This window comes from Populus euphratica, unplaced genomic scaffold (assembly GCF_000495115.2).
Source record: "Populus euphratica unplaced genomic scaffold, PopEup_1.0 scaffold2.1, whole genome shotgun sequence".
NCBI classification, from domain to species: Eukaryota; Viridiplantae; Streptophyta; class Magnoliopsida; order Malpighiales; family Salicaceae; genus Populus; species Populus euphratica.
The window spans coordinates 4881842-4895965 of NW_011499846.1; the positions used below are offsets into that span (position 1 = coordinate 4881842).

Here is a 14124-nt window from a genome sequence, read left to right on the forward strand (position 1 = left end):
TTTTCCAATTCAATTTTGGTGAGTTTATTTTGTTATTTTTTTAGTCTTTGATTGAGATAAGAGAGAGATAGATTGCTAGATTTTGATGGTATAGATAGAAAATTATTGTTGGCACCGATTTAAGTTATCAAAATAAATTATATTTATGCTAGGTGATTTCATTTGATAAGCAGAGTTCATATTAGCTGTTCTTGTACCTTTAAAGTTCGTGAAAAAATAAATATAAGTTTGAGTTAATTTCAGTTTTTAGCGGTTTTTTAGGCCATAAACAAGGTCATCACAATTTTTACGATATGTTTATAGGTGTTTTGGGAAAAAACAAGTTTTTGGATAAAAAATTTAAATCATGATTTTCTAGCTATCATAATCGCCGAAATTTGGACAAATTAGATGATGCGTCATTTGATTTTTTTTTTCAAAACAATCTAGAGCAAACATTCACCCTAATTACAAAAAAATAAATTTGAAGGCCTAGTCACGCGGGGGCTGACAAAATGGGCCGGACGGAGCAATGCTTTCTAACTTTTGTTTTTTTGTTTTCTAATTCTTTTTTTTTTTATAAAAAATTAATGATTTTCTTTAATGATTTTCTCTCTAAATTTTGTTAATTTATATTTAAATTAATACATTTTATCTTTTTTATCTTGTTTATTGAACCTTTTTAAATGACAATTATTTTTTTAGCTATGCATTTAAATTTGAAGGATTTTTCTATTTTTTCTATATTTTTTATCTTTTATATGGAAAAAATTTATTTTTGAAAATAAAAAAATATTTTCATATAAGATTTCTAATTTGTACAATCTTGGATAATGTTTGTTTTTCTTTTGTTTTATTTAATCAATTTAATTTATGTTTTCATTTACTTAAATAAAAAAATCTAGCAAATATAACACAGTAAATATTATGTATTTTGAGATTAAATATTTTAATCAATATTTATCTCTTGATTTTTTAAGTTTTATTTTTAGATGTTATTAATAAATTTTAAGTTTTATTTTTAGATGTTATTAATAATTTTTTTTTATTTACACATATAATTCTTGATTTATTTGATTATATATATATAAAATTTTTTTATATAAAAATGTATTCAAGATATTTAAATATACAGTTTTTTTATACAAAATAAAAATATTTTACTAACAACGAGCTACATATATATTATTTATCCAAGACACGTCAGCTGCACCTAAACATTCTCTATGATGTTAGAAAATTGTTTTGATCTGTAGCAAGTAGAGTGCAGCGCAGGTCACCAATCCTGCGAGAAATTCTCTCCACATTTGGCTGGGCACGCATTCACATCGAAGGAGCTCGCAGGAACCTAATATTAGAGATCTCACATCACATGAACCGAAGGACTAAAACAGTAATTATAACCAAACTGCAGGTTAAACTCCTACCCGACCTTTTCGTAAACTTGTAGCAGCAGGAGTCACGTAGACCCCACCCAAATATAAGAATATAAATTAAATAAAAGGCAGAAAAAACTCACTCTTAACCTACCCCAATTGACCCCCCCTCTTAAATAAAAAAAATAAAAACCCCAAATAAAACCACCAAATCTTTAGGGTTTGTTTGACCCTCAACGCCCTTTTTTTGTTTCTTTCTTTATTTTTGTTTCTCTCGACATCCAATCGCGAGTTTCAGTGAGAGTGAAAAACAATCAATCACCTGCTCTGTCTCTTCTCTCCCTTGCAGGATCCATTCCGCTTCACTTCACCGATATTCTCGCCTTTTTTGTAGTGTGCGAAAATCCGAAAACCTAGAGAGAGAAAGTGGACAGATAGGCTAAAAGGCAGCAAGCAAGTTCTGTCTTTATTTTTGTAACGTTGGGATCGGAGGGTAAAATTGAAGTTCCATTCAAATTTTTGGAGGGATTTTTTAACAACACCATTTTAGCTTTTGATTTCTTTTCTGTTCGGACATGACTTTTTTTTGTGGTTTATGTCATAAACTTGGGGTTTAAAGAGTAAATTTGTATGCAATCTGGTAGTGGTGGAGGAGGTGGGCCCAGTTGGGTAGGACCAGCTGGGCGGGCTGGGTCCACATCATCAGCTGCAGCATCGCCTTCGTCTTCGTCTTCGTCTGCTGCTGTATGGAACCTTCAGTTGGGATTTGATTCGGTACAGCAGCAGCAGCAGTCTAGGCAGGTAAGGTTTTTCTTTTCAATTTATCAAATTTGATTAATTGATGCGTGTGATTAGTGAATTCCAGTTGTAATCAATGTGATTGATTAGTTTTTTGAACTTTTTATAAATCACGAGTTTGGAGGAGGCACACTAAGCATGCATTTAATCTTAGGAGGAGATTAGGGCATTTAAATTATTTTGAGGTATAATTAAGCATCTGAGTTTGCTCGGGGGTTTGTTTCAAGATTGAAGACCAATGACAACTAAACGCGGGTCGTGCTATTGGGTATTTTGTTTTAGCAGTTGGCATTCCTTATCTGGGTGATGTTGAATCATTTCTGCTGTTTTCCCTGTTGGTTTATGTGGATATTATTATTATATTTTATTTCTTTCACTTTTTTTTAGAAAAAAAATAAAGAGCCCCCTTTTTTTTATCGGGATTATGGAGTAATCCTGCAGAAGTATCATAGTTGGTGTTCATGGTGGAATCTGTCTAATTTTATGGTTCTTGTTATCTGTCGTGTTTTGCCGGCATTGTTTTTTGAGCTACAATTTTAGATGGAGGGTTTTTTTTTGTACTGAAAATTTATGGCGCAGTTTGCATAAAAATGAATCTGTAGATGCATCATGCATGCATTTATTTTACTTTCTTCTTTACATTCTTGTCAATATGAAGGTGCAGTGGCGATTCTAGTGTGCAGTTGACCATCTTCGTGCTTGTTTCCAAATCCAATTTTGTGTACTTTGTGAATTGTATGAAATTGTGCTTATTTCTAAGATTTCCTTACGGGCAAGGGTAGTTTGCACTTTCATTTTTAGGTTAAATTTTGGTAGCATTTGTTTTATATTTCTAACTGTGCATGCAGGCATTACAGCAACAATTACTTAGAAAACCCGAAGGGAATGAAACCCTTTTAGCTTATCAAGCTGGAACTCTTGAAGGAGTTACAGGAGGGAACAATTTTGCTTCATCTCCAGGCTCAATGCAAATACCTCAACAGTCCAGGCAATTATTTGATTTGGCTCGGCAACATGGTTCCTCTCAGGACGGACAGAATAGGAATCAAGGTGTTGAGCAACAGGCTTTGAACCCAATTCAACAAGCATATCTTCAATATGCTTTCCAGGCCGCCCAACAAAAGTCAGCTTTGGCAATGCAGTCTCAGCAACAAGCTAAAATAGGAACACTGGGCTCTCCTGCTGGAAAGGATCATGACATGCGGGTGGGAAATTTGAAAATGCAGGAACTCATGTCCATGCAGTTGGCAAATCATGCTCAGGCTTCATCTTCTAAGAACCCATCTGAACATTTTTCCCGTGGTGAAAAACAGGTGGAACAAGGTCAGCAGCAAGCCTCTGAACAGAGGAATGAGCAAAAGTCTCCAATGCAGCCTACTGCCACTGGACAACTAATGCCTGCAAATATTACTAGACCCATGCAGGCACCACAGGTTCAGCAAAACATCCAAAACATGGCAAACAACCAGCTCACAATGGCTGGTCAGATGCAAGCAATGCAAGCATGGGCACTTGAGCACAACATTGATCTGGCTCAACCTGCAAATGCCAACTTGATGGCGAAGCTTATTCCAGTCATGCAGGCAAGGATGGCTGCACAACTAAAGGCAAATGAAAATAATACTGGTGGGCAATCATCACATCTCCCCGTGTCAAAGCCACAAGTTGCTTCTCCATCCATCGCAAAGGAGAGTTCTCCTCATGCAAATTCATCCAGTGATGTCTCTGGGCAGTCTGGCTCTGCAAAAACCAGGCAAACTGTTCCATCTGGTCCCTTTGGCTCAACTTCCAGTGGAGGCATGGTGAATAACCCTAGCAACCTCGCAATGCAGCAGCAGGCTTTTCACAGCAGAGAGAACCAAGCACCTCCTCGACAGGCAGTTGTGCTTGGAAATGGAATGCCCGCAAACGCAAGCCAAGGTGCAGATCATACTCTGCCTTCAAAAAATGCATTAAACAGCCCAGAAACTTCACAGACACAGCAATTCCGGCAGCTGAATCGATCTTCTCCACAATCTGCTGGTCCTTCTAATGACAGAGGCTTGGGCAACCACTTCTCTCCACAAGGCAGGCCAGCTGTCCATACGGCACAACAGCGCACTGGGTTCACTAAACAGCAGTTGCATGTTCTGAAGGCTCAAATTCTAGCATTTAGGCGACTGAAGGTCTAAAAGTCTTTTACTTGCCACTACACATTTTCTCAATGTCCACCTGAAAATTTCAATTGACTTAATAAGTTCTCAGTGGATCATACATACATATATATTTTTTTTTGCTTGATAGAAAGGAGAAGGTACTCTTCCTCAAGAGCTTCTTCGAGCTATTGCTCCGCCACCCCTTGAGTTGCAGCTGCAGCAACAACTTCTCCCTGCAGGAGGAAGTAATCTGGACAGGTCGGGTGGAAAGATTGCTGAAGACCAAGCAAGGCATCTGGAGTCCAATGATAAGGGTTCGAAAGCAATGCTATCTATGAATGAACAGAATTTTTCTAAAGAGGAAGTTTTTACTGGCGATGAGAAAGCAAGCGTCTCAACCATGCATATGCAAAAGGCACCAGCTGTGATGAAGGAACCCACTCCCCTTGTGGCTTCTGGGAAAGAAGAGCAGCAAACTGCTACATATTCTGTCAATTCAGACCAGCAGACTGAACATGGACTTCAGAAAACTCCTGTTAGAAGTGATCTAGCAGCAGATAGGGGAAAGGGCGTTGCTTCACAGTTTCCTGCATCTGATGCTATGCAAGCTAAGAAAACTGCACAAGCAAGCACTTTGGTCCTGCCGAAAGATACCGGCTCTGCCAGAAAGTATCATGGACCATTATTTGATTTTCCCTTTTTTACTAGGAAACATGACTCTGTTGGGTCAACTGGGATGATTAACACGAATAATAACCTAACATTGGCCTACGATGTCAAAGATCTTCTCTTTGAGGAAGGCATGGAAATGCTTAACAAGAAAAGGTCAGAGAATTTGAAGAAAATCAATGGTCTACTAGCAGTAAATTTAGAGAGGAAAAGGATTAGACCAGATCTTGTGTTGCGGTTACAGATTGAAGAGAAAAAGCTTAGGCTTTTTGATCTACAGGCGCGTTTAAGGGATGACGTTGATCAACAGCAACAGGAAATCATGGCAATGCCTGACAGACTATATAGGAAGTTTGTTCGGCTATGTGAGCGTCAGCGGATGGAGCTGACAAGGCAGGTACAGGCCTCTCAAAAAGCCATAAGAGAGAAGCAATTGAAATCCATCATGCAGTGGCGCAAGAAACTTCTTGAGACTCATTGGGCCATCCGGGATGCACGTACTGCCCGTAACAGAGGAGTTGCTAAATACCATGAGAGAATGTTGAGGGAGTTTTCAAAGAGAAGGGATGATGACCGAAATAAAAGGATGGAGGCATTGAAGAACAATGATGTTGAAAGGTATAGAGAAATGTTGTTGGAGCAACAGACTAGCATCTCAGGCGATGCTTCTGAGAGATATGCCGTTCTCTCGTCATTCTTGACTCAGACAGAAGAATATCTCCATAAGCTGGGAGGTAAAATAACAGCTGCTAAGAATCAGCAGGAAGTGGAGGAGGCAGCTAATGCTGCAGCAGCAGCTGCACGACTGCAGGCATGATTTATTCACCCCCCCTCCCCTCCCTCCCAGCAACCCACCAATTAGATGTTCATGTTTTATTTTTTCTAGTAAAATTAAGATTCCTGCCTCTTAGCTATAAACCAAAACCCCCCCCTTTTCTTCATAAATTCTGATGCATGGATTTCCTTTTCATATTCTTTATGTGAGATTTGGTTTGGAACTGCTAATTCATCTAGTTTTATTGTTGATTAAAGGGCCTATCAGAAGAAGAAGTACGAGCAGCTGCAGCTTGTACTAGTGAGGAAGTAATGATAAGAAACCGGTTTATGGAAATGAATGCACCCAGGGACAGTTCATCTGTTAACAAGTAAGTTAATTGTTTGATTAAATTTGTCATGTTTCCTACGTTGAGGAGAGGAGTGAACTGGTTATTCGATTTGTTAAGTGCTGAATGGGTTTAGTTGGTTCCAAGAGATGGATGCTTCTGTGTGCTATACAATATATCCTAAAGGCATCTAACACATGCCACTAATGATCTTCACATACATAATTTACTTCCACATTTTCATCATGTACAAAATTGATGTTTGATTGTAACAGTTTTTGCTTTGTCATTCCCTGTTAACAGATATTACAATCTTGCACATGCTGTGAATGAAAGGATCATAAGGCAACCATCTATGTTACGAGTTGGAACCTTACGAGACTATCAGCTTGTAGGCCACCAATCTTTGGTGTTTTTTTAATTTCATTTCATTTTCTTTTTGCTACATTTTAAGCCTTTTCATGTCACAAGTTTCTTAAGCTATTTATGTTTGTGTGCTTGTTTGCCCCCCTCAGGTTGGATTGCAGTGGATGCTTTCTTTGTATAACAACAAATTAAATGGAATCTTGGCAGATGAGATGGGGCTTGGAAAGACTGTACAGGTTTGTTTCTGTGAAGCCTCTTCTTTTTATGGGAGCTTAAGCCTTTAAACCTCATCCTTTTAAAAAACGAAATATATGAAAACCAACATATCCCATATATTTGCTTTCAAAACCCTAGAGGTTTAATGTCTCTGAACTCCATGCCTCATATATGGATCCTTTGTTCTTGGAAAAGTTATTAGTAAGTTCACTTCTCTCAAGCAACAGACTAATTCACCAATAATAATTTTATTTTAAAGGAGTTTATTTCTTTACATGCTTCCTAAAGTATCCTCCGAAACTTTGCATTGCCTATTAAAAATCCTAGAAAATTTTCTTTTTGAGGAAAAAAATCTAATAACTTAAAGGTGAATTTGTTGTGTCAATGATTAAAGACATAAATTAAAAAAAATATGAAGTTATATGTCCTAAGAAAATGTTCACTTTTAAATTCAAGAAGTAATTAAAAATTCTAAAGCTTTAGCTGATTACATACAAGGAAACTTATTGCCATGAAAATCCAAGTCTAAAAACCTTTTTTCCTTATATATGCATTTATATATGTAATAAAAAAGTAACTAGATAAGAATTGTAGTTTTTGACCTGAACTATAAAAATGTTGAGCAAATCAATAGTGAAACCCTAAAAGCTAATGTTATACATGTTGAAAGAAGAAGAAGAATGGTGCATGTACCCGTTATCTTTTAGGAAACTTGCATATGAATCTGAGAACAATTCTTATAATTGAGCTGATAGTTGTGAAATAATGAAGGATAAATTGATAATTTAGAATCTCAATTATGGAGTATATAAAATTGAGATTTTGTGGAATGAAAAGTTGCATAATGAACTTATTGGTCTTTTGCATGTGAATGGTGAACCCATTGGCACTTTTCCATTGGTAGTCAACTAGAATAATTTATAGATGACATAGCAGACATTTTTTTTGTGTGCTATTCTTAAATAATTTTGTTCCTATGCAGGTGATGGCATTGATTGCTTATCTAATGGAATTCAAAGGAAACTATGGACCACATCTTATAATTGTTCCTAATGCTGTTTTGGTGAATTGGAAGGTTAGTTACTCTTGGTTGCATGTTTATTCATTGGATTTTTTAGTGCTTTTTGATGTCTGACCGAGTTCATGCTGCAGAGCGAGCTACACAACTGGCTGCCATCTGTATCCTGCATTTATTATGTTGGTGGAAAGGATCAGCGGTCAAAATTATTTTCCCAAGTAAGAACACATTTGGATGCTCATTTGTTTTTCACTCTTCAGATTTATTATGAATTGCTGAGCTTTCTTTTACTGTAACTCTGTAGGAGGTTTCTGCCATGAAATTTAATGTCCTTGTGACAACTTATGAGTTCATCATGTATGACCGGTCAAAACTTTCTAAAGTTGATTGGAAGTACATCATAATTGACGAGGCACAGAGAATGAAGGACAGGGAGTCAGTTTTAGCCCGTGATCTTGATAGATATCGCTGCCAGAGGCGCTTACTTCTCACAGGGACACCATTACAGGTCTGTTAAAGCTGTCTATTTTGTAGCTACACACCATTGTTACTCAAATGCTTATGTGTGTCTTGGGGAAAACTTGGATCTAGAATACAGTTTTGAAGTCTAGCCTTTTGTTCTTCCATGGCCTAACTGTAATTTAGAGCATGTTTGGGAGAGGAGAAATGGGAGGAAAGAGTGAAAGCAGGAAGAAAATTGGAGGAAGAATAGGTGATGTGATGGCTAGGAATTCTGTATTAGATCCCTCATCTCATTCCAAAGTCAAGTAAGGAGTCCTATTTCAGAAGCACGGACGCAAACACTCTTTGTTTGGAAGATCATTGTTCTTCACTCTCTTGCTGTTACCTGCAGGCAGCGCAGCTGGATTATTTCTGTTTAGAAAAAGTGAGTAATAGTAGTCGGGGACAAAATTATCTCCTTGGACTCGTTTTCTTTCACCAACATGAGAGAAAATGAGAAAGATAATCCTTTAAGTTTTTACTGGATTGATTTACATAGATGCACGCATTCACATTTGATTTTATAGATCAGCTTTGTTTTGCAGGACTAGTACATATTTAGCCTTTGTCCCCCCCCCAAAACAATATTTTCATAACTTGATAGATTGGAACCTCTGCAGTTTACAAATGAAAATTAGAGTCTCAATCTGACATATATGAAGCAATATTGTGATGTTAAGAAAAATAATAGCTCAGAAATTCAATTTAATTCCGTCAACAATGAATTTTGGCTATGACTTTACACGGATTGATTTTGGGTTCTGCAGAATGACTTGAAGGAGCTATGGTCGCTATTGAATCTACTTCTGCCAGAAGTTTTTGATAATCGTAAAGCATTTCATGACTGGTTCTCAAAGCCCTTCCAAAAGGAAGCGCCAATGCATGATGGAGAGGATGACTGGCTTGAAACTGAAAAGAAGGTGATCATAATTCATCGACTTCATCAAATTTTAGAGCCTTTTATGCTCAGACGTCGTGTTCAAGACGTGGAAGGTTCACTTCCACCCAAGGTATGGCATTAATTTGTCCTCGTCAATCATGATGTTTTCATGTTGTGGATTCTAATATACTGCAGTTTTTCATGTGGCGGATTCTAATACAGTGCTACATTGCAGGTTTCCATTGTCTTGAGGTGTAGAATGTCTTCTATACAGAGTACAATTTATGATTGGATCAAATCTACTGGCACTATCCGAGTTGACCCTGAGGATGAGAAGCGCAGGGTTCAAAAAAATCCAGCATACCAGGCTAAGGTGTATAGAACTTTAAATAACAGATGTATGGAGCTCCGAAAAACTTGCAATCATCCTTTGCTTAATTACCCATATTTTAACGACTTATCCAAGGATTTCCTTGTTAAATCTTGTGGAAAACTGTGGGTTCTGGATAGGATTCTCATAAAACTTCAAAGAACAGGCCATCGGGTACTACTCTTTAGTACCATGACAAAACTCCTTGATATATTGGAGGAATACTTGCAATGGCGCCGACTGGTATACAGAAGGATTGATGGAACAACTAGCCTTGAAGATCGTGAATCGGCTATCATGGACTTTAATAGCCATGATTCAGACTGCTTTATTTTCTTGCTAAGTATTCGTGCTGCTGGAAGGGGTCTTAATCTTCAGTCAGCTGACACTGTTATCATATATGATCCTGATCCAAATCCTAAGAATGAGGAACAGGCAGTTGCGAGAGCCCACCGGAGTGGGCAGACAAGAGAAGTCAAAGTCATTTATATGGAAGCAGTTGTTGACAAAATTTCTAGCTGTCAAAAAGAGGATGAATTAAGAAGTGGAGGCACTGTTGATTTAGAAGATGACCTTGTTGGTAAGGATCGATATATGGGTTCTATTGAGAGCCTAATAAGGAATAACATCCAGCAATATAAAATTGACATGGCTGATGAGGTTATCAATGCTGGGCGTTTTGATCAAAGAACAACACATGAGGAGAGGCGAATGACTTTAGAGACATTATTGCATGATGAGGAGCGGTATCAAGAAACTATGCATGATGTTCCATCACTCCAAGAGGTTAATCGCATGATAGCCAGGAGTAAAGATGAAGTTGAATTATTTGATCAAATGGATGAAGAGTTAGATTGGACTGAGGAGATGACGAGGTATGATCAGGTACCTAAATGGCTTCGAGCCAGTTCAAAAGAAGTGGATGCTACGATTGCTATTCTATCAAAGAAACCATCAAAAGCTATCCTTTTTGCTGATGTTATGGGTATGGTTGCTGGTGAAATGGAAACTGAAAGAAAACGGGTGCGTCCAAAGGGGAAAAAGTCTCCTAATTACAAGGAAGTCGATGATGAAAATGGAGACTATTCTGAGGCAAGTTCAGATGAGAGAAACGGTTATTCTGCACATGAAGAAGAGGGAGAAATTCAAGAAATTGAAGATGATGAATCCAGTGGTGCTGTTGGGGTACCACCCATTAATAAGGACCAATCAGAAGATGATGGTCCCCCGTGTGATGGTGGCTATGAGTGTAATGGAGCTTTGGAAAGCACTAGAAATAATGTACTAGATGAAGCTGGTTCGTCAGGATCATCCTCTGACAGCCAAAGAGTTACACAAATGATCTCTCCTGTCTCTCCTCAGAAATTCGGGTCACTTTCTGCATTAGATGCTAGACCAGGTTCACTTCCGAAAAAGCTGGTATGTTTCTTCTATACCTATCCTTGCGCTTCATTACTGACTTGGGTAGTATTGCTATCCATTTACTGTTCCATTATTATTGTACAGCCAGATGAATTAGAAGAGGGGGAAATTGCCGTGTCTGGAGATTCTCACATGGATCACCAGCAATCTGGAAGTTGGATGCATGATCGCGATGAAGGTGAAGATGAACAGGTTCTGCAACCTAAGATTAAACGAAAACGTAGTATTCGGCTTCGACCCCGTCACACTGTTGAAAGGCCAGAGGAGAAGTCTAGCAATGATGTGCAACGTGGAGATTCTTGTTTGTTGCCATTCCAAATGGATCATAAATATCAAGCACAGTTGAGGAGTGATGCTGAAATGAAAGCATTAGTAGAGCCTAGTGGATTCAAGCATGATCAGATTGATTCCTCAACAAGTAGGCGAAATTTACCTTCAAGAAGAATAGCCAAAACATCCAAGTTACATGCTTCGCCAAAATCTGGCAGATTGCATTTGCAGTCTGCTCCAGCAGAGGATGCTACTGAGCACTCCAGAATGAGTCGGGATGGTAAAGTTCCAAGTACAAGTGGTACTTTATCTTTGGGCACCAAGATGTCTGATGTCATCCAGAGAAGGGTATGAACTCAGTTCATTTATTATTCTAATTTATTTTGTCTTGTTAATATAATGTAATTGGATAGGTCATATGCGCCTAAAAGAGGCTTGACAGTGGAAAATCAAGATTGGCTTGGCACATGATGTTCTTTACATGAAGTGTAGACTATTTTTTTTTTTAATTGTCTGTCCCTAGTTATATCATTTTTCTGTATATTAACTGGAAGTTTCAATTGTTCAGTGTAAGAATGTTATTGGCAAGTTCCAAAGGAGGATAGACAAGGAAGGACAACAAATTGTACCTCTTCTAGCTGATTTGTGGAAGAGGATTGAAAATTCCGGTCACGTAAGTGGTGCTGGAACTAATCCTTTGGATTTACGGAAGATTGAACAGCGTGTTGACAGATTGGAGTATAGTGGAGTGATGGAGCTTGTGTTTGACGTGCAATTCATGTTAAAGGGTGCAATGCAATTTTATGGGTTCTCACATGAGGTATGATTTCTCATCTAAACTTTCACTTCAACATTTTTCTCTAAAACATTTTCTTCTGGAAAATGGTACCGGCGGATATCCTGGTGGAGCATGAATATGGTCTCTTTGAAACTTTTTTATAGTATGGCATTTGTCAATGATTTGATGTGGAATTTGTGTCCAGTCATGCATAACCAATTTCCAGAGTGCTCAATTATCTTTCTTTTATAAAAGTTGTGTTATTCCGTCTTGGAAGATGTCATATTATCTGTTTCGTAGTATCATTCATTTACAAGATTTTTAAATTCTTTTTTATGCAAACATTTTGGATATAATTTTGAAATGTCCAATTATATATTTCTTGTTTTGGTTTTCTTTTTCTCGCACTTAAACATAATGGACTGGTATGATTGAGTAATTTTTGGAAACATCATCTCTGAATGTAGCACAGTTCAACTTTTGATTTTAAGGTTTGATCTATTATCCCATTAAAGGATGAGACAAAAAAAAGGCTGGGAACTATTCTTCTTTATTGGTTACATCGTATGATTTTCGTGTGAATCAAAATTTCCAAATTCTTCCCTGTATACAAGTGAACATATGCTCAGTTGTCAGAACAATGGAATTTTGTGATTTCTTCTATCTAGTACTTCAATTAGCTGCCTTAACTCCCAATGGTGCCAATTACCAGAGCAAATCCACTTGGTCAAACTTCAAAACAAGTTAGAATCTCAAGGTATGTTTACATCATGCAGGTTAGAACTGAAGCAAGAAAGGTGCATGATCTCTTTTTTGATATCTTGAAGATTGCATTTCCAGACACCGATTTCCGAGAGGCCAGGAATGCTCTATCGTTTTCTGGCCCATCATCAACTGCCGTTTCTGCTCCATCTGCAAAACAAGCTGCTCTTGGTCTAAGCAAGAGAAACAAGTCAATAAATAATGTGGAACCTGACAACAGCACTACCCATAAGCCAGTGCAGCGAGGATCCATTCCTAATAGTGAAGACATTAGGAGCGTCCGTGTGCCCCAGAAGGAAACAAGGGTTGGGAGTGGAAGTGGCAGTAGTAGGGAACAATATCATCAGGATGATTCTCCACTGCATCCAGGGGAGTTGGTTATCTGCAAGAAGAAGAGGAAAGACCGGGACAAGTCAGCAGTGAGGTCAAGGACTGGATCAAGTGGTCCGGTCTCCCCCCCTAGCATGGGCCGTAATATCACGAGTCCTGTTTTGAATTCAATACCTAAAGATGCGAGACTGAATGCGAGTCCTGTTTTGAATTCAATACCTAAAGATGCGAGACTGAATGCGAGTCCTGTTTTGAATTCAATACCTAAAGATGCGAGACTGCATACGAGTCCTGTTTCGAATTCAATAGCTAAAGATGCGAGACTGGGCCAGCAGAATACGCATCAGCAAGGGTGGGTGAACCAACCACAACAACCAAATGGTGGTGCGGGGAGTGTTGGTTGGGCAAATCCTGTAAAGAGGTTGAGGACAGATGCTGGTAAAAGAAGGCCGAGCCATTTATGATTTTTCTCAAGGATAGTGTATAATTTAATGGAAAAATTTGTTGTTGAGTTCAGCCGCAAAGGGTGCAAGTGGCCCTTTGTGGCCTGTACCAGTGCTGTAGCAGCTACTGTTAATATAGTTGTAGGTCAATGCTCTTCCATTGTATGCTGCTCCTTGCATGATGTTAGAAATCCAGTAGTTTTTGCATGTGCGTCTTATAGTTATTGTTGCTATGCCTTCACCAAATGAAAGCTCATCTTCGGTTTGCTGTCAGCTTTTCGAGCTCCTGTTCGTGTGTGTAATGGCACACAGGAAGAACCATGAGAATTTTGAAATCTTTTTTGTAGGGCTGAATTAGGTATGTGAGTAGGAAACGTGATTCTGGTCGGCGGTTCCTGAATATTAATTGAAGTCTGAACCATGAGAAAGAAATGGTCACATTGGTGAAGATTCTAAGGATTACAAGATAAGTTCTAAAAACATATTTTTAAAATAATTATTTAATAATAATTTTATTTGATATTAAAAATAAAATTTTAAAAATAAAAAAATATATTAAAACAGTATATCTTAAAATAAAATATTTGAAAAATAACTGCTAGATCGGAAATAAAGTAACAAATTTGCGTTCGGATGACAATAGATGGTGGTGCCGTGCTGCTGTGGCAGTGGTACGGATGGATCGCGTTTTACTGTAGCTGTACTAGA

General features: G+C 38.0%; 1 protein-coding gene across 3 annotated transcripts; it reads left to right on the top strand.

Annotated features, from left to right (window-relative positions):
* Positions 1 to 1555: 1555 nt before the first annotated feature.
* BRM (transcription regulatory protein SNF2) lies at positions 1556 to 13682 on the top strand. Of its 3 annotated transcripts, XM_011038307.1 has the most exons (15): positions 1556 to 2156; positions 3002 to 4318; positions 4437 to 5768; positions 5990 to 6102; positions 6364 to 6451; positions 6576 to 6662; positions 7625 to 7717; positions 7795 to 7878; positions 7965 to 8168; positions 8929 to 9171; positions 9277 to 10830; positions 10918 to 11451; positions 11672 to 11923; positions 12658 to 13153; positions 13199 to 13682. In XM_011038307.1, the coding sequence occupies exons 1-15, from the start codon at positions 1986 to 1988 to the stop codon at positions 13435 to 13437; spliced, it is 6807 nt and encodes a 2268-aa protein (XP_011036609.1). In that variant the 5' UTR covers positions 1556 to 1985; the 3' UTR covers positions 13438 to 13682. The 3 variants fall into 3 exon arrangements, with proteins under 3 accessions (XP_011036609.1, XP_011036600.1, XP_011036616.1); XM_011038298.1 differs by having other exon boundaries at positions 12658 to 13682; XM_011038314.1 differs by having other exon boundaries at positions 9019 to 9171; positions 12658 to 13682.
* The last annotated feature ends 442 nt before the right edge of the window (positions 13683 to 14124 follow it).